At 39.6% G+C, this 19,929-nt stretch overlaps 1 protein-coding gene across 2 annotated transcripts in view; it reads right to left on the reverse strand.

Annotated features, from left to right (window-relative positions):
* Positions 1–19,615, reverse strand: part of RBL1 (RB transcriptional corepressor like 1) — a gene marked incomplete at both ends in the record, with an annotated part of 74,157 nt that extends 54,542 nt beyond the window's left edge. Inside the window, 8 exons of one of the 2 annotated variants that reach the window (XM_082669490.1) lie at positions 125–311; positions 931–980; positions 6,387–6,547; positions 6,659–6,787; positions 6,887–6,951; positions 7,199–7,399; positions 16,254–16,387; positions 19,445–19,615. In XM_082669490.1, the coding sequence (XP_082525616.1) occupies positions 125–311; positions 931–980; positions 6,387–6,547; positions 6,659–6,787; positions 6,887–6,951; positions 7,199–7,399; positions 16,254–16,387; positions 19,445–19,600 (1,083 nt within the window). The remainder of the gene's footprint in view (positions 1–124; positions 312–930; positions 981–6,386; positions 6,548–6,658; positions 6,788–6,886; positions 6,952–7,198; positions 7,400–16,253; positions 16,388–19,444) is intronic. The other variant, XM_082669491.1, reaches the window with a different exon arrangement.
* Between the last annotated feature and the right edge of the window lie 314 nt (positions 19,616–19,929).

The raw sequence follows: 19,929 nt of genomic DNA on the forward strand, positions 1-19,929 counted from the left end.
CATGGGAAATATGAGTTAATAGAAGAAACTCAAGATTTAACTTGAAAGATGCTGCTGCTGTTAGTAGAATCACACACACAGAGAAAAAGATCATTCAAGACTGAGGCCAGGCTAGGTTAATTACTTTTTCAAAGTGTTGTTGAAGGTTACACTCCACATTAGCCTGTGCTGTCAGTTTCCCTAATGGGGCATCACCAGTGAACTTTCGAGGAGTTCCAATTTCCTCTTCTGCATCTGCTCCCAAAAAGATCCTCTCATCAAAGTCACCAACAGTTAAAACATATTCTTCATACTCCTTGTTCACTGCTTTGCTGAAAAGAGAATTATTTTAAGCTGCTAGAACAAAACTAAGTTACACAATGGATTTATCTTGACTTGAAGATAGATTTTGACTCCACAGACTAGAAAAGCTCATGACTTTCTAGGTTTTATGAACTTTGCCCATCTAACAATATCAGAGGTTTCTATCCGATCACAGACATTCTTCACATTCACATACATGGCAATAAATTACTTCGAAAGGTGAGTGAAAAGAATATACACTTAATCTGGAAACTGGTTGAACCTAATTAAGACCTGATCATTGAGGAAACAATTGTGTGTGGCCTTGAAATATAAGCACATTCTGAACTTGCCAATATTTGATTAATTTGCCAATATTAGTTTACAAAGAATGTAAACTCAAATACAGAAGTCATTGGGTCTGTTTATGAGTTTCTTAGGAGAGCAGCTGTTTTAAGAGCAAATGGGATCTTAAAATAAATGTACTTAAAGACAGCAAGGCTTAGTGATAACACCCACTCAGCCACGGAAGCAGAAGGAACTTGAATTTGGAGCAGTTACCTTCACACAACATTTCACTTAACAAACTGCAACAAATCATATTGATAACTTATGATATGCCAGATACCATCAGTGCTAGACACTTACCTATTATCAGTAAAACTAGAAAGGTCCAGAAGGCATTCTCCCTTTAAAATCTGGGGAAAAAAACCCACTTTGTGACTTCACGTAAGTAAGCATATTAACATACACACAAAAATACTACATTTATCTAAATTTTCACATTGGTAGTTATAAATAACACACACACACACAAAATAGAATTACTAAATATTTCTTTCAGACCTGTAAATCCTATTTAGTATGCAAATAAAATATTAAAAAACATTTAAAGTCAAGTTTTGAAAATACTTTGTAGTCTATAGCAGTGGTTTCCAAATTTTAGTGACGTAACAATCATGTAGGGGAACTTGTTAAAAATGCAGACTGACAGACCTCAAGGTCTGAACTAAGGCAGCAGTTTGTTTGTTTTTTGTTTTTGCGGTAGAGGGCCTCTCCCGTTGTGGAGCACAGGCTCCGGATGCACAGGCTCAGCGGCCATGGCTCACGGGCCCAGCTGCTCTGCGGCATGTGGGATCCTCCCGGACCGGGGCGCGAACCCGTGTCCCCTGCATCGGCAGGCGGACTCTCAACCACTGCGCCACCAGGGAAGCCCAAGGCAGAAGTTTTAACAAATTCCTCAAGTAATTCTCATGAAAGCTGTCCAATTTTAAACATTGGTCTATGGAAAATGGAAACTAACAGTTACTGAATGATAATATATGTCAGGCAAGCAAAAGATTTGAAAGGAATATAGGTACTGTTACTGGTGACAGAGGAAAACTACACTGTTATCAATATTTTCTGTGTATCCACACTATACTTAGATTACTACATAACAAGGGTTGCAAACTCAAATGATTTCAGGGGTCAGGGATCAACGTACATAAATGAAGATGGCAGAAAGCATGCTTCCCATCCTAAAAGAGGTGGCCAAAAGACGTGGCCATCATTTAGCTTGACAACAGTTACCATGTAGAAATTGCAAACTGGTATTGCCATAGCTTCTGATTTTTAAAAAATTTTCATATAAAAGATCTTTATATGTAAGTTAAAAATTGAACAAAAGAAAAATGAAATAAAAAATTAAAACACCCTAAACAGGCCAAATAAAGCGTCTGGCCCATGGTCAGGAGAACCACTGTCCAAACCAGGATACTTTTGGAGTGAAAGAAGACACTATAATAATTATGCCAAGACAACAGCCAAAACCCAGATAATTCAGGCAAACCAAGATGAATGGTCATCATAGCCAGGGGCCACTAGTGCCTTGCACAATAGACATAATCCTTGAGTTCCTTTAAAAGTTTATTTTGCTGGAGATTAAAGTTTTACAAAAAGATATTTTACATAGATATACACACAAAAATATATACTGTTTATATATACACATAAATAAATACTTGTTTTTTTGCTGAAAGATAAGACTAAATACAAAATGATGTCCAAGAGGGACTTCCCTGGCAGTCCAGTGGTTAAGAATCCCCCTTCCAATGCAGGGGATTCAATCCCTAGTCGGAGAACTAAGATCCCACATGCCGTGGAGCAACTAAGCCTGTGCGCCACAACTACTGAGCACACAGGCCACAACTACAGAGCCCATGCACTCTGGAGCCCGTGCACCACAACTGGAGAGAAGCCCGCGTGCCGCAGTGGAGGATCCCTCATGCCGCAACTGAAACCCAATGCTGGAGATTGGTTCAAGATGGCAGAGTAGAAGGACGTGCTCCTACTCCCTCCTGTGAGAGCAGCGGAATCACAACTAACTGTTGAACAATCATCAACAGGAAGACACTGGAACTCACCAAAAAAGATACCCCACATCCAAAGACAAAGGAGAAGCCACAGTGAGATGGTAGGAGGGGCACAATCACAATAAAATCAAATCCCATAACTGTTGGGTGGGTGACTCACAAACTGGAGAACACTTATACCACAGAAGTCCACCCACTGGAGTGAAGGTTCAGAGCCCCACGTCAGGCTTCCCAACCTAGGGGTCCGGCAATAGGAGGAGGAATTCCTAGAGAATCAGACTTTGAAGGCTAGCGGGATTTGACTGCAGGACTTTGATAGGACTGGGGGAAACAGAGACTCCACTCTTGGAGGGCACACACAAAGTAGTGTGCACATCGGGACCCAGGGGAAGGAGCAGTGACCCCACAGGAGACTGAACCAGACCTACCTGCTAGTGTTAGAGGGTCTCCTGGAGAGGTGGGGGGTGGCTGTGTCTCACTATGAGGACAAGGACACTGGCAGAAGTTCTGGGAAGTACTCCTTGGCATGAGCCCTCCCAGAGTCTGCCATTAGCCACACCAAAGAGGCCAGGAAGTCTCCAGTGTTGGGTCACCTCAGGCCAAACAACCAACAGGGAGGGAACCCAGCCCCACCCATCAGCAGACAAGCGGATTAAAGTTTTACTGAGCTCTGCCCACCACCAGTCCCTCCCATCAGGAAACTTGCACAAGCCTTGTAGATAGCCTCATCCACCAGAGGGCAGACAGCAGAAGCAAGAAGAACTACCATCCTGCAGCCTGTGGAACAAAAACCACATTCACAGAAGGATAGACAAGATGAAAAGGCAGAGGGCTATGTACCAGATGAAGGAACAAGATAAAACCCCAGAAAAACAACTAAATGAAGTGGAGATAGGCAACCTTCCAGAAAAAGAATTCAGAATAATAATAGTGAAGATGATCCAGGACCTCGGAAAAAGAATGGAGGTAAAGATCGAGAAGATGCAAGAAATGTTTAACAAAGATCTAGAAGAATTAAAGAACAAACAAACAGAGATGAACAATACAATAACTGAAATGAAAAATACACTAGAAGGAATCAATAGCAGCATAACTGAGGCAGAAGAACGGATAAGTGAGCTGGAAGACAGAATGGTGGAATTCACTGCTGCGGAACAGAATAAAGAAAAAAGAATGAAAAGAAATGAAGACAGCCTTAGAGACCTCTGGGACAACATTAAATGCAACAACATTTGCATTATAGGGGTCCTAGAAGGAGGAGAGAGAGAGAAAGGACCCGAGAAAATATTTGAAGAGATTATAGTCGAAAACTTCCCTAACATGGGAAAGGAAATAGCCACCCAAGTCCAGGAAGCGCAGAGTCCCTTACAGGACAAACCCAAGGAGAAACATGCCGAGACACATAGGAATCAAATTGGCAAAAATTAGAAACAAAGAAAAATTATTGAAAGCAGCAAGGGAAAAACAACAAATAACATACAAGGGAACTCCCACAAGTTTAACGGCTGATTTCTCACCAGAAACTCTACAAGCCAGAAGTGAGTGGCATGACATACTTAAAGTGATGAAAGGGAAGGACCTACAACCAAGATTACTCTACCCGGCAAGGATCTCATTCAGATTTGATGGAGAAATCAAAAGCTTTACAGACAAGCAAAAGCTAAGAGAATTCAGCACCACCAAACCAGCTCTACAACAAATGCTAAAGGAACTTCCCTAAGTGGGAAACACAAGAGAAGAAAAGGACCTACAAAAACAAACCCAAAACAATTAAGAAAATCATAATTCTATCAAACATTTAGAGAAGAGCTAGCACCCATCCTTCTCAAACTCTTCTAAAAAATTGCAGAGGAGGGGCTTCCCTGGTGGTGCAGTCGTTGAGAGTCCGCCTGCCGATGCAGGGGACACAGGTTCGTACCCCGGTCTGGGAAGATCCCACATGCTGCGGAGCAGCTGGGCCAGTGAGCCATGGCCGCTGAGCCTGCACGTCCAGAGCCTGTGCTCCGCAATGGGAGAGGCCATAATAGTGAGAGGCCCGCGTACAGCAAAAAAAAAAAAAAAAAAAAAAAAATCTACAAACAACAAATGCTGGAGAGGGTGTGGAGAAAAGGGAACCCTCTTGCACTCTTGGTGAGAATGTAAATTGATACAGCCACTATGGAGAACAGTATGGCGGTTCCTTAAAAAACTGAAAATAGAATTACCATATGACCCAGCAATCCCACTATTGGGCATATACCCAGAGAAAAACATAATTCAAAAAGACACATGCACCCCGATGTTCATTGCAGCACTGTTTACAATAGCCAGGTCATGGAAGCAACCTAAATGCCCCTCGACAGACGAATGGATAAAGAAGATGTGGTACATATATACACAATGGAATATTACTCAGCCATAAAAAAGGAACGAAATTGGGTTATTTGTAGAGACGTGGATCAATCTAGAGAGTGTCATACAAAGTGAAGTAAGTCAGAAAGAGAAAAAACAAATACTGTATATTAACACATACATGTGGAACCTAGAAAAATGGTACAGATGAACAGGTTTGCAGGGCAGAAATTGAGACACAGTTGTAGAGAACAAACGTATGGACACCAAGGGGGAAAAGCGGTGGGGGGCGGGGGGTGTGGTGGTGTGATGAATTGGGAGATTGGGATTGACATATATACACTAATATGTGTAAAATGGATAATAAGAACCTGCTGCATAAAAAATAAAATTAAAAAAAAAGACCCAAATCTACCAAAAAATAAAATTAAATAAATAAATTCTTAAAAAATATATTTTAAATAAATATTTTTTAAAAAGTATGTGTAAGAGAAGAAACCAGTTAGGGAAGACTTTATGCTCAGAGGAAAATCTCATAATAGTATTTGCAAAGAGGGGAACTATAATAATGACCTAATCCATATTCCTATTTTTTTTTTCCAACCAAAGAGAAAACTCAAGTCGTAGCTGGATTAAATGGCTCAGCGTTGGGGAAATAAATTGAGACCCAAAGGAAAAAGCCAGGGCTTCCCTGGTGGCGCAGTGGTTGAGAGTCTGCCTGCCGATGCAGGGGACGCGGGTTCGTGCCCCGGTCCGGGAGGATCCCTCGTGCCGCGGAGCGGCTGGGCCTGTGAGCCATGGCCGCTGAGCCTGTGCGTCTGGAGCCTGTGCTCTGCAGCGGGAGAGGCCACAGCAGTGAGAGACCCGCGTACCGCAAAAAAAAAAAAAAAAAAGGAAAAAGCCAACTCAAACATATAGAAAGAGCGAGGTAAATTATTGAGAAAAAAATCCAGAATGCATGTAGGTAGCCCACAACTGTAAGGGATTTTCTGTTCTACTCATATTGAATTAAAGTTACAGTTGTTATATTGATACATCATCCTACTTTTAATAAACAGTCAGCGAGTTATTCAAATTGTGGCAATAAACTAGCTTACTCTGACCTCCTGCTTTTCATAATTCTTTACCAGGCTTACTCTGATGTTCTGTTCTTTATAATTCTCTATCAGAACCCCTATAGTTGCCTCTGACAGTGCATTTACTTGACAGTACATACAGATGGTCACATTCTTCAACAGCTCAGTTTTGCACATCACAGAAAATCACAGGACAACTCCACATCACATCAGAGACTGAAACCTGGGAATCTTGACCCTGAGTCCTATAATGTTAAGAACTTGCTTAAAATATTGCTTTTCCCCTTGAGGCTGCTGCTGCTGACCCCCCAAAATCTGAGTCATTTAATTGTAAGTATAGTACCTTCCTGTCAAAGAGCTTTGAAATATATGGCTTAAAGTAGTGCTCCTTTATTCCTTTGGCTTCTACCAGAAGTCCGTCATGTAGTTCACACAGTACAGGAATGATGCAGGGAGGTTCTTCAGAAGCCCGAAAGTCAGCAGTATGGAAATCAGATGGTAACCCTAGTTTGACAGGGTATAAAGAGCAATGGAGGGAAAAGAGAATATGGTCAATTTTTGAAACTCTTTTTCTAAAAATTGATAATCAGTTTTCAAAAATACATAAGGTCTTACCTTTAAATGACGGATTTAGCAAGTCTCGTCTATTTGGGCACATAATGGCATTGGCAAAAATCAGATCCAAGCAGCACAGAAGTAAATGATAAGAGTTTACTAAATCATCTCCAATCATACGAAAATTACCTTTAGAAGAAAAGAGACATAAAACCCAGAAACCTTTCAGGTCAAATAGCACCAAGTTCCCACAGTAGAAATGTAAAACACCTGAAAGTGTCACCTTACCCTTAGTATAAACAAAGAGTGTCCAACAGAAATTAAAGAGCTCCTTAACACTGCAAGGAATCCTCCTAAAAAGGGGGAAAAAATGTACTTTTTATCTGACTTACTAAATATCATTCCACATTTGTCACTTAAATTGAAACAGCAAATATAACAAATAGTAAAGTCAAATTCCATATAAAATCTCATTCACAAAGGACAGACAACTATGTTTTATTAAATGGAATTAAAAAGTAGACTTTTAAAAATGCAAATTCCCTTAATAAGTTTGTATCATAATTTTTATGTCAATTATATGAGGATTAAGTGTCTCACCTCTGCTTCCTGCTTCGTGGTAACTTTGGTGGCTCTTCATATGGATTTTGAAATATATCTAAAAAAATTGGCTCAAATTTTTTGAAAATTACAGTAGACACCTCAAAATTTCTTTCTAGCCTTTCTATACGTTCACGAAATTCTTGTGGCAAGTTTGACATGTCCATCCACTTCTTCATTTTACTAAAAAACTGTATTAAACTAAAAAAACAGAAAAAAAGCAAATTTAAAATGAGTCCATATAATGGAAGGAAAAGAAGACACTCTACTTATGCCTAAAAATCTTTATAAAATGCCTGATTTTATTTTAAAAAAAAAAAGAGAGAGAGAGAAAACAAAAACCTCACTCCAAGTGCTATGAAATTACTTTGGTTCCCAGAATCACTGTGGGAATGTAGATTTTGAATTAGTAGTCAATACATAAAATACCTTCTACTATGCAGGGAGTACCTATCTACTTCTTTTATTCCCTGCAGCACCTAGACAATACTCTGCATATAAATTACAAAGTAAATGTTAGGCAACAGACTGATGAGTTCACAAAACTAGTTTGAGGAAAGACAGAATCTCCCAATACTGGATTCTGGAATTTGATCACAAAGCACCAGACTGTTACAGGGCAGGAATAAAATTCAAATGTTTGTGTTCCAACGTGTGGTTCTACCTCCAAATATAAACTAAGAAGGTAGTACATAACCAGAAAATCACTTAATGGATAATGGCTTTACCTTTCTGGCTTATTTAATTATGAGTGCATTTTTTTTATGTCCTCATGTTAGTATGGCCTTAGACTGAAATTTTGTAGTGTTAAAGCTCATTTAAGTGTCTAGGGCTATATACAGAATGATACTTGTAATTTTTTTCTTAAAAAAGGTGGTGGAAGAAATCATTAGCTAGTTGTCCATAGGTGTTCAAACTCCAGACATGCTGATTGAAATCTAAAAATCTGAGTTTTTTTTAAAAGATCTTTATCAGGGCTTCCCTGGTGGCACAGTGGATAAGAATCTGCCTGCCAATTCAGGGGACACGGGTTCGATCCCTGGTCCGGGAAGATCCCACATGCCGCAGAGCAACTAAGCCCGTGCACCACAACTACGGAGCCTGCGCTGTGGAGCCTGTGAGCCACAACTACTGAAGCCCGCATGCCTAGAGCCCGTGCACAGCATCAAGAGAAGCCACCACAATGAGAAGCCCGCGCACCACAACGAAGAGTAGCTCACGCTCGCTGCAACTAGAGAAAGCCTGCGCACAGCAATGAAGACCCAACACAGCCAAAAAAAAAAAAAAAAAAATGTATATCATGATACCCTGTGTGTGAGAATTCTCCTTTTTGGTTTTCTTTTTTGAACGGGTAATATGCATAATTACAAAATTTAAAAGGTACTAAAGGATATATGATGTCTGCTACCACCGCCCTCCCAGTTTTTTTCCACTAAAGCAATCAACTTTGCCTTAGTGACTAATTACATTGTTACTAGTTATTTGTCCTTGCAGAGCTTTTTAAGGCATTTATAAACATATACCTACTTAAACGTTTTTCCCACTCATACGATACCATACTATCTACAATATTCTGCACTTCATTTTTTCCCTGTAATTTATTTTGGAGATCTTTTTTTTTTTTTTTTTTTTTTTTGCGGTACATGGGCCTCTCACTGTTGTGGCCTCCCCCATTGCGGAGCACAGGCTCTGGATGCACAGGCTCAGCGGCCATGGCTCACGGGCCCAGCCGCTCCGCGGCATGTGGGATCTTCCTGGACCGGGGCACGAACCCATGTCCCCTGCATCGGCAGGCGGACTCTCAACCACTGTGCCAGAGAAGCCCTGGAGATCTTTTTATATCAGTTCATGTAATACTCCTTCCATAATTTTAAGAGCTGCGTTTTATTCCACTATATGAATGTACCATAAATGTATTTAAACATTCCCTTTTATCCCTTAATCTTTTTATTTTGAAATAGCATCAAACTTACAAAAAAGTTGCAAGAATAGTATACAAGAACTCCTTTATTCACCGATAATTAACATTTTGTGTATTTGCTTTGTCATCCATCTCTCTCTCTCTCTGTGTATATATGTGTATACAAGTGTTCCTTGATTTATCATGGGGTTACATCCCGATAAACCCACTGTAAGCTGAAAATATTATAAGCTGAAAATGCATTTCATATACCTAACCTACCGAACATCATAGCTTAGCCTAGTCCACCTTAAACATGCTCAGAACACTTCCATTAGCCTACAGTTGGGTAAAATCATCTAACACAAAGCCTATTTGATAAAAAAAAGTGTTGACTATCTCATGTAGTTTAATGAATACTCTATTAAAAGTAAAAAACAGAATGGTTGTGTGGGTACAGAATGGTTGTAAGTGTATTGGTTGTTTACCATCCTGACTGCATGGCTGACAGGGAGCTATGGCTCACTGCTGCTGCCCAGCATCATGAGACAGTATCACACCATCAAGTCACAAATCTTAAGTCGAATCATCATCTGTATATGTATCCACATGTGATGGTTAATTTTAGGTGTCAATTGGACTGAGCCACGGTGCCTAGATAGTTGGTCAAACATTATTCTGGATGTTTCTGTGAAGATGTTTTTTGGATGAGATTAAAATTTTTTAGAAAAGTTATATACGGGCTCATGGATTTCCACTGCCTATCTGGACCAAAGCCAACCTGCCTACAGTCACTGCTGAGTGCCCAATCAGCCAGCAGCAGAACAAGGTTCTTTAGGAGGCTGTATATGCTCTGAATCAGCAAACAGTATAGTGCTGTTTCTTCCATAGCCAGGATTCACAGGTCCAGGAATCAAGAGGTGGGGGGAGAGTGGCACCACTCACTATTACCCCTACTGACCCACCAGCAAAATTTTTGCTTCCTGTCTCTGTCACATTATACTCTGTTGGCCTAGAGGTCTTAGTTCCAAAGAGAGTAATGCTTCCACCAAGAGATACAACAATATCCATTGAACTAGAAGTTAAGACTGCATCCAACCACTTTGGGCTCCTCATGCCTCTAAAGCAACAGGCAAAGAAGGGAGTTACTATGCTGGCTGGAGTCACTGATCCTGATGACCAAGGAGAAATTGGATTGCTACTCCAGAATGGAGGTAAAGAAGAATAGAATACAGGAATCCCTTAGGGTAGCTCTTACTATTACCATCCCCTGTGATTAAAGTCAATGGAAAACTACAACAACCCAACAGGCAGGACTACTAATGGCCCAGACTCTTCAGGAACGAAGGTTTTGGGTCACCTCACCAGGTAAAAAAAACCACAACCAGCTGAGGTGCTTGCTGAAGGCAAAGGAAATATGGACTGGGCAGTGGAAGAAGGTTATTAATACCAACTACAACCACATGACCAGTGAAACGAGGACTCTAATTGTAACGAGTATTTCTTATTTTGCTACAAATATGTTTGTGTGCGTGTATTAAATCTTTGTATTCCTTCCTCTCTTACCCACTTGTTACGTAACATAGCACGTACTGACTTTATACCACAGTATTGTTAACTTTACTTCCGAGCATTTAAGTTATAGGATATCAAGAAGAGTAAACATCACCCAAGGATTTTGCATCCTCTTTTGGGGAAAGGGTTAGGGCATTTTGGGTTGTACAAAGTATACTTATCTCATGTTAGGCTAATGTATGATCTTGTTATGGCTTTTATTTGCAGATTAAGTATGGCATAAGGAGATGTGTATGGGCGCCCAGATATTCAGTCAAACATTATGCCAATGTTTCCATTAAGGTATTTTTTGGAATGAAATAAACATTTGGATTGGTGGATTCTGAGTAAAGCAGATTACTCTCCATAATGTAGGGGGGCCTCATCTAATCAGTCTGGAGGTCTTAACAGAAAAAGACTGACCTCCTCCCAAGTAAGAAGGAATTCTGCCAGCAGACTGCCTTTGGATTCAAACTGCAACTCTTTCCTGGGTTGCCAGCCTGCTGGGCTACCCCATATTTTAGACTCTCCAAGTCTCCACAACCATGTGAGCCAATTCCTTAAAATCCCTCTCCCTCTCCTCTTCCCAACCTGTGCATGTGTGTGTACATGCTATTTTGCATGTGCGCTCGCTCGCTCTCTCTCCATATATATGTGTGTGTGTGTATACACACACACACACACACACACACACACACACATTAACACATTCTATTGGTTTTGTTCCTCTGGTGAACCCCAATATAACATACATATAATTTTTTTCTGAAGCATTTGAGAGTAAGGTGTAGATATCATGCCCCTTTACTCATAAATACTCTTCTATTTTCATAAAGAGAAAATGTATTTACTCAAAAATATAGTTTCTATTTCCTGAGAAAGAGGTCTTACATGATTAAGTGCAATTATCAAAATCAGAAAATTTTATATTGATAAAATACTATTAGTTCATATTTAAATTTATAATTCACCAATTGTCTCAAGAATGTTCTTGATAGCAATCTTAAACTTCCCAGTCTAGGTTGTAATCTAGTAGCATGAACTGCATTTATGTGTTATTTCCTTTTAGTTTCCTTCGGTCTACATCAGTTCTTTAGACTGTCTCTTGTGACACCAACATTTTGGAAGAGGACAGGTCAGTTATTTTGTAGTATGTCCCTACATGCTTCCCTCATTATTAGATTTAGGCTATGTATTTTTGACAGAGTACTACATAAGTGATGTTATATCCTTCTCAGTGGGTCATAACCATTTGTCCCATCATTGATAATAACTCTGCACTTGATTTAGGTGGTATCTGCCAGGTTTTCCACTTCAAAGTTACTATTTTTCCCTTTGTAATTGATAAGTGACTTATAGGGAGATACTCTACAATTATGCAAATATTTAGTTGGCATTCTAATATAAGGAAGATATTTCCCTTCTCCCCTATTTATCATCAGTATAGATTTTATTCAGTGAGCTATAATCCATTACTGTCCCTATTCATTCTGATGCTCAAGTTATCCCAGGTATGATTACAAATGGGAGCCTTTTCAAACTAGCTCCTATGCCCCCTGGACATGTCCCCAACATTTTTTGAGCACTTCCTTACTTTCTGGCATAAGTTGTTCCAGGTTTGTTAGAAAAATAGGTCTGCCCCAGCTTCTGAATCAGCCATTTCTTTGAAGACATTATGCTAAGTATTCAATTGTTGTGTCCTTCCTTGGAGATATTATGCTGTTATTTGAAGACATTAGGCTAAGTGAAATAAGCCAGTTACAAAAAGACAAATACTGTACGATTCCACTTATGTGAGGTACCTAGAACAGTCAAATTCGGAGAGACAGAAAGTAGAATGGTGGTTGTTGAGTGCTAGGAGGAGGAAGAGGGAAGTTATTGTTTAAGTGGTATGGAGTTTAAGTTTGGGAAGATGAAAAAGCTCTGGAGATGGATGGTGGTGAGGGTTTAACAACAATGTTAATGTATTTAATGACAATGAACTGTACAATTAAAATTGGTTAAAATGGTAAATTTTATGTAATGCATATCTTATCACATACACATACAATTCCCCCCAACCCTGCTGCCAAAAGCAAAGTATAGAGTAGGGATGGTAATATGGAACATACATTCCAATAGTGGCACACTACCTAATTTTAATGGCACTCAAAAGATAAAAAAGAAAATTACTCTGTAAAAATTAGTATCATCAATGTTCCAATTAAAATTATGAAAAATCATTTTTCATTCAGGTTCTATTATACTATGAAAATAATGAATGAATGAAAGTTGTCTTGATTTAAGTTACTGAAAAACTTGTAAAAAATTAGTTCTCAATACTTAAAACAATAAGATATAGACAACTGTTTTATTAAAATGAATTGAAAATTCAAATTATAAAATAGATACAATTTTTTAATACCCTTAATAGCAGAATAAATTTTTACATGAAACTTTCTTTTTAAGTTGGAAGTTGCTTTGGTTAAATTTTTTTTGTTTTGTAGACTGAAGCTGAATATAGATACAGTTCAAAAGGAGACATACTAATGTATATTTGTATATAGATACATATGTAATACAGCATGACTTGGGAGGCTCGCCACTTTCTTAGGTATATAACCTCTGGGAAGTAATTTAATCTCTTGGTGACTTGGTTTCCTCATCTTTAAAATGAGATTTATTTAATATAATTACTGTGAGGATTAAATTAATAAAGATATGCAAACTATTAGCACATATTGTCTGTCACACAGGTAAATATTCAATAAAAATTTGCTAGTTTTACATGTTTATGTATAAATCTATACTTAATCAGTATTTTGCAGTATAATTTATTAACAATATTTGATGGATATTTTCCCATATCTATAAAGATCTACATAGTCATTTAAAATTACATTTAAAGTTGAAATTTTGAAAATAGCCCAAATTATTATAAATCAATGTAAATAATAATCATCACTTGAAATTCTTTTTTATTTGCCTGAATGAACATACTGATGTTGGTCAACAGCTCTTTTAGCAATTAGGAATGTGACACTTAAAAAAATTTTTTAAAACCAATCCACATTTTAAAAAGTATCTTTTGGGCTTCCCTGGTGGTGCAGTGGTTGAGAGTCCGCCTGCCAATGCAGGGGACACGGGTTCGTGCCCCGGTCCGGGAAGATCCCACATGCCGCGGAGCAGCTGGCGCCCGTGAGCCATGGCCGCTGGGCCTGCGCGTCCGGAGTCTGTGCTCCACAACGGGAGAGACCATAGCAGTGAGAGGCCCATGTACCGCAAAAAAAAAAAAAAAAAAGTATCTTTTGACTCATCACTACACTTTTAGGAATTTATCTGAAATACACACTTACAATAATGTTCACTTGTCTGTAATCACAAGGGACTGGATATAATCTAAATGCTCATCAATAAGGGGGCTGGCTAAGTATATAAAACATCCTTATAACTTAAAATATCCCACAGTCACTAAAAAAAAAATTAATGAGGTAGAGCTATACATAGTGATATAGAAGGATTTCCAGAATATAAAGTAAGAAAAGCAACAGAAAAATACATTTAGCAATGATCTCATTTATGCTTAAAAATAAAATGCAAAAAACTAAAAAACAGATTTTTTCCTGCTTAAAAATTTAATAACAGTAAATTGCTAATAGTGGTAAATTCTGGGGGATGGAAAAAGAGACATCTTTCTATTCTTCTATTCTTCTATAGACATCTTCTATTCTTCTTCTGTATTATTTGAAAAATTTTAAACCTTTTTTCTTTTATTGTGGTAAAAGTATATACAATGTAAAATTTACCATTTTAACCATTTTTAAGTGTACAGGTCAGTGGCATTAACCATTACCACTATATACCTCCAGAACTGTTTTCATTATTTGAAATTTTTATCATGAGCTTGTACTGTTCAGTTTCCGCAACAACTTATTATTACAAAGATTTAAAAATTTAGTATGGTCAGTGATGAGAACCATCAATAGAAAAAGATCATATGACAATGGACAAGGTTTTGCTCAATTAAAAAAAATTACCTTAACTCCTTTTATCTTAGTTATATTTTCATTTTGTTTTTATCATGAATGACAAAAATTATATTTACTAAAGTTTTAAAAATTGTCTTGACTTAATTCTTTTTCCATTTATAGAAACCAAAATTGTTCTGAAGATTTTTTTTTTTTTAATTTAGCATGAACTGAAACTTAACCCTTGCTGGATAGGGCTTTACACTTTCTCCTCTGTCCTGGAAACCCAGGATAGCAAATAGACAATGACCTCAAATAGTCATTATGAACATTAGCAACTATCCAAATCTGAATCACTCCATTTCTGTTGTTTGGTATTCAGGCAAATAGTTCCATACAGTTGATACCAGAGCAAGTAAAAGCTATAGCTAAGACCCACCAATTGCTTAGTATTTGCAAGGGAAAAAATATCAACCATACAGTAGAGCAACAAGAGAACATCGTTAGCAGATGATCAAAATTAACATCACCAATGAGAGGCAGAAGGATATCATGTGCCTCTAGATGTGATATACTGAGGACACAAAATCACTTATGTAGTTTTCCACCTAGGAATGTAAAACCTGCACCTAATCATAAGGAAACATGAAACAAAACGAGGAACAATCTATTAAAAAGGGGGGCAGGGTGATTGTGAACTATACTCTTCAAAAATGTCAATGTCGGGGCTTCCCTGGTGGCGCAGTGGTTGGGAGTCTGCCTGCTGATGCAGGGGACACGGGGTTCGTGCCCTGGTCCGGGAGGATCCCACATGACGCGGAGCGGCTGAGCCTGCGCGTCCGCGTCCGGAGCCTGTGCTCCGCAACGGGAGAGGCCACAGCAGGGAGAGGCCCGCGTACAGCAAAAAAAAAAAAAAAAAAGTCAATGTCATAAAAGACAAAGGCTGTGGAAATGTTCTTGTTTAAAGGAGACTAAAAAGACATGGCAAGTGAATGCAATACCTGATCCTAGATTGGATTATTTTTTTTTAAGATTGGATCTTGAAGGAAGAAAATGCTCTCAAGAATGTTACTGGATCAACCAATAAAACTACAATAGAGATGCTAGATTATACAAAATTACTGTATCAATGTTAACTTTGTTGACGTTGATAACTGTACTGTAGTTGTTTAAGGAAATACACACTGAAGTATTTAGGGGTAAAGGGCTACAATGGACACCACTTAAATTGAAATAGCTGAGAAAAAAATACTATTTAACAGAAAAAGATCAAATGATAAAGCAAATGGAGTAAAATATCAATAAAAGGTGAGTCTAGGTCAAGGGTACATGGATGTTCTTTGTCGTTTTCTTATTTCTGCAACTTTTCTGAAAGCTTGAAATTATTCTCAAATTTAAAACATTAATGAAAAAGTTACAGAGAAAAAAGATTTAGAACCTCTAAATCTAAAAAGATTTAGAGGCCTCTGGTTTAAGTAAGTTAGAATTTAAGGAAGAAAGGCAGAGAAAGAATGTGAGAATTGGGAAAAGATACCTATATGGATAACAAACTTCGAATGGGATGAAGCTAAATGATTTAAAATAAAGAGAAATTAAATCCTAAAATTAAATTTAGGACTTATAAAATAATGTTTGAAAAATCAAAGTGCTTTACCTTAATTTAGCTGAACGTAGTATTCTGGTAAGTGAAACACAATTTCCTTCCATGATACCCTTTCCAACTGTGGGAATAATGCTTTTGCGGCAAGCGACATATAATGAACATGCCAACCAGTGGATAACTTCTCCCTGGCAGGCAAAAGATAAAACAGCAAAATGGATACACTATGTTAAAACGCTTGAATTCTAGAATCAAAAGAGATCTTAGAATTACCTGATCTAATATTCATCCTGTATTAACAGGCCAGAGAAATGAAGATATTTGCCCAAGGTCACAAAACTTAGTTGGTTGCAGTAATGGGTATAAAACTCCTTACTCTTAGTCCTGTGTAACATGCTAAATCCGTATTAATCTAAAGATAGATCTCTCACCTATACCCCAAATCTAATATTATTGAAGAGTTTTCAATTTCTCAGCATTAGCTTTCTCAATATTATAACACCAGTCATGGCCTTGATGATGCTGAAGTTCCTACCATTTTAGTTTTAGGTTTCTTTTTTAACCAGTTTGGCAGAGAAAGGAAAGAACAGAGTAGAAGATGGCAAGAGAATTACACATATAAAAATTAACACCCATCACAACACAAAGGAGACTGTCAGTTTTGTGAGGTAAAAATTTGGGGAATTATTTACCCTAATCTTTAAAATAGTAAGTATGGCTCTCTATCTTAGCAGACACTTCAATTTGCAATGCTACAAAAAAGGTGTCATTTGGGAATTCAACACTTAATTCTCTGCTTTAGGCTTGAGATATCCAAGCTAGATTCACTTTATGACTTCACTGATGAGTTTTACATAAAATTAAGAACTAGACTCAAATCTCATAGCACAACACAATACTGTTGTGCAGATCCTCTTTAAGATCAGACTCTAAAAGAATAAAATGATTGATAAAGATTTCTTGTAATAATCCAAAAGGGGTGGGTAGAGATGGGTAGCCACCAATAAAGCTAAGACCTAGTGTTCCTACCCTAAAGTACTATAGTGAAAAGTCTCATTTGCTCAAGGCATTAAAGGAGGCAGGTAAGCTTAAGGTTGAATACTTTTAGAAGCCTTGATTAACGAATTGTTTGGGTATAGCATCCAAGTACTCTATAGCTTTTGGATACAGGCTACTAGATGAAAACACTATTAAGACAGAGAAAATTTAAGAACCAAAATTACTGCTTTGATTTTTTTCCTTAAAAAAAAAGCACCTATAGTATTTAATTTAGTTCCTTTACGCTAGGCCTTAGAAATACAAAAACAGTTTCTAACATCAGGGTACTCCAAGTGTAGAGCTAAGAGGAACAGATATTATACTATTATCTATAATTGGTGAGATATATGTTTTAAAAAGAATTTAAGAGAAAGTGTTTTGGGAGAATATAGTGTAGTTACTGATTTTGACTGGGGGTCTGGGAAGGGTTCACAGAGGGAGACAAAAGTGCTAAGTGGTGAAAAATCACCAGAATGTACGGGGGGGGGAGGTGGGGTGGGTAAGCAGGAGCTAGTCAGGTAGACTAGAGGGGATAGGGGCTGGGCAGAGGGGTTCTTAGGAAGCAGCAGATATATGAAAATGCCCTCCACCAAAAACAAAGCATAAAAGAAAAGGAAAATAAAACACTCTAGATAGAATAAACACTCACAAAATCTCAATTCACACAGCTGTGATTTTGGTCAAACATTTAAGATATCCTGATGAACTCGGCCTAACTGGAGATTCAGCTCTTCAACTTTCTCTGCAGTTGGGAGTGAGGGAAAAGTTTCCAGGCAGAGGGATCGGCATGGAGAAAGCACACAAGTAGGAACAAGCTTGGCATATTCAAGAATCTGAAAGATGTGCCCAGGTTAATACCTTGACCTCCATCTGCACTCAGCAGTGCTTTTTCAGTGACAGACCAAATGAGGACTCGATGTCAGAAATGCTTTCTCAGACTTTAAAAGTTTGTTTCCAATCTAGAGACCATAATTTATAATCTCCCTTAGCTTCTTATTCTTTCCTCAGCTTTCCAGTCGTGTCACCCAGAGATGCACATCACTGTCCTTCATCCAGTCTATCCAGTCCTACCCTGGAGACATACAAGAGTCTCTCTTCTCCTCTCTCTCTCTCTCTCTCTCACACTCACTCACACACACACACACACACACACACATTCAACTCCAAATTTCCAACTCTATGCCTTAGAGCCCACCGATTATTTCACCAGGTGATGAGTCAGCAGAGCACTCTGGGTGAGACCAGCTCTCTTGGATCACGAAAACCTTTGACCATAAGGCTACTGGAGTAATTGCAAATACATTCCATCACAATTCTACCTCTATACTGGGCTTATGCTTGTCTGGGTTCCTATGACAATTAGCAGAACGATCCTGGGCAAGACAATCCTCTGGGCCTTGATAATATTGCCTGGAAAGCAGGTTTAATACTCGCTGCCCTGCCACGTTCACAGGGCTGTTGTGAGGACTTAATGCAAGAACGGTTGGGGAAAATCTAATGATAGCCTACATTTATTTTGGTTAGAGACAGACACTGTGATTAGCATCTGGATAATCTAATTATCCCCATCTGAGAGAGGAGGAAACTGTGGCCGAGAGATAAGCATTGTGTGCACACTGGCTCTGATCAAACTGCTGTACAGTGGCAATACTGCCGAAAGAGCAACCCACACCTCGAGGCGGAAGGGTGAAGAGATTATGGCTCAGACTCCTAACTCCGGCTCCACCTCTAACGGTGCGACCTTACGCTTAACCTCTTCGGGGCTCAGCTTTCCCATCTGTGTAACGGGGATCACAACATGTTCGAAGAGGTGTGGCGGCGAGAACCAAGTAAGATGACATATTTAAAGCGCTGGGCAGTGTCGTCTGGGCACACAATTCACGTAAGCTTCTGCCATTAGAGTAACTGTTTAAGCAGATTTAAGGGCAGTCCCATGACGTTTGTGGCACTGGTCTGAAGACTAGGGGACCCTGAGTGGCATGTGACCTTGGACAAGCCACTCCTTTTCCGGACTTCGGTTTCCCGCCTCAAAATAAATGGAGCGATTGATCTACACTCGCCCTTCCAGCTTCGCACTCCTCGGCGCGGGGCTGGGCAGAGACCCTTCCCGGTGGGGAAACTCCCACCGCCCCATAGGGTGGGGTAGGGGCGGGGCGGGGGTGGGGCCTGGCGAGCTCGGTCTCGCCGCCCCACCTGCCGCCGCTCACCTCTAGGCTGTAGTTGCCCCGGATGGCGGTGAAGTCGTCCAGGGCTTCGGCCGCGCTCCCCTCATCCAGGTTCAGCTCCTGGCACAGGGCCTGCAGCGCCTCCCCGGCCGCGGCGACCACCGCCGCCCCCTCAGAGTGGGGATCGTCCTCGTCCATACCCTCAGGCCCGGCGGGCGGCGCGGTCACAGACCCCCCAGCTCCTTTCTCCCTCCTGGGCGCGCTACCCACAACCACCCGCGCCAAAAGCGCGCGAAAATCGGTAGCCGCAGAACGACGTCTCTTCGATGGTCTGCATCCGCGTTTCTCCTCAAAAAGGTCCGTTTCTCCTCCAGGGCTCCTAGCCTCCCTCTCCGGAAATGTGATAAGAAGACGGACTCCGGGGCCTAGAAAACCCGGACTTGGCCCTTGGCGGACAGCGGTGCACACAGCCGGCAGGGCAAATTTGTAGCGGAGGGATCGGCGGTCCGCGCGCAGGATCTGCTGGG

This window comes from Grampus griseus (genome assembly GCF_964374135.1).
Source record: "Grampus griseus genome assembly, chromosome: 14".
In the NCBI taxonomy this organism is placed as follows: domain Eukaryota; kingdom Metazoa; phylum Chordata; class Mammalia; order Artiodactyla; family Delphinidae; genus Grampus; species Grampus griseus.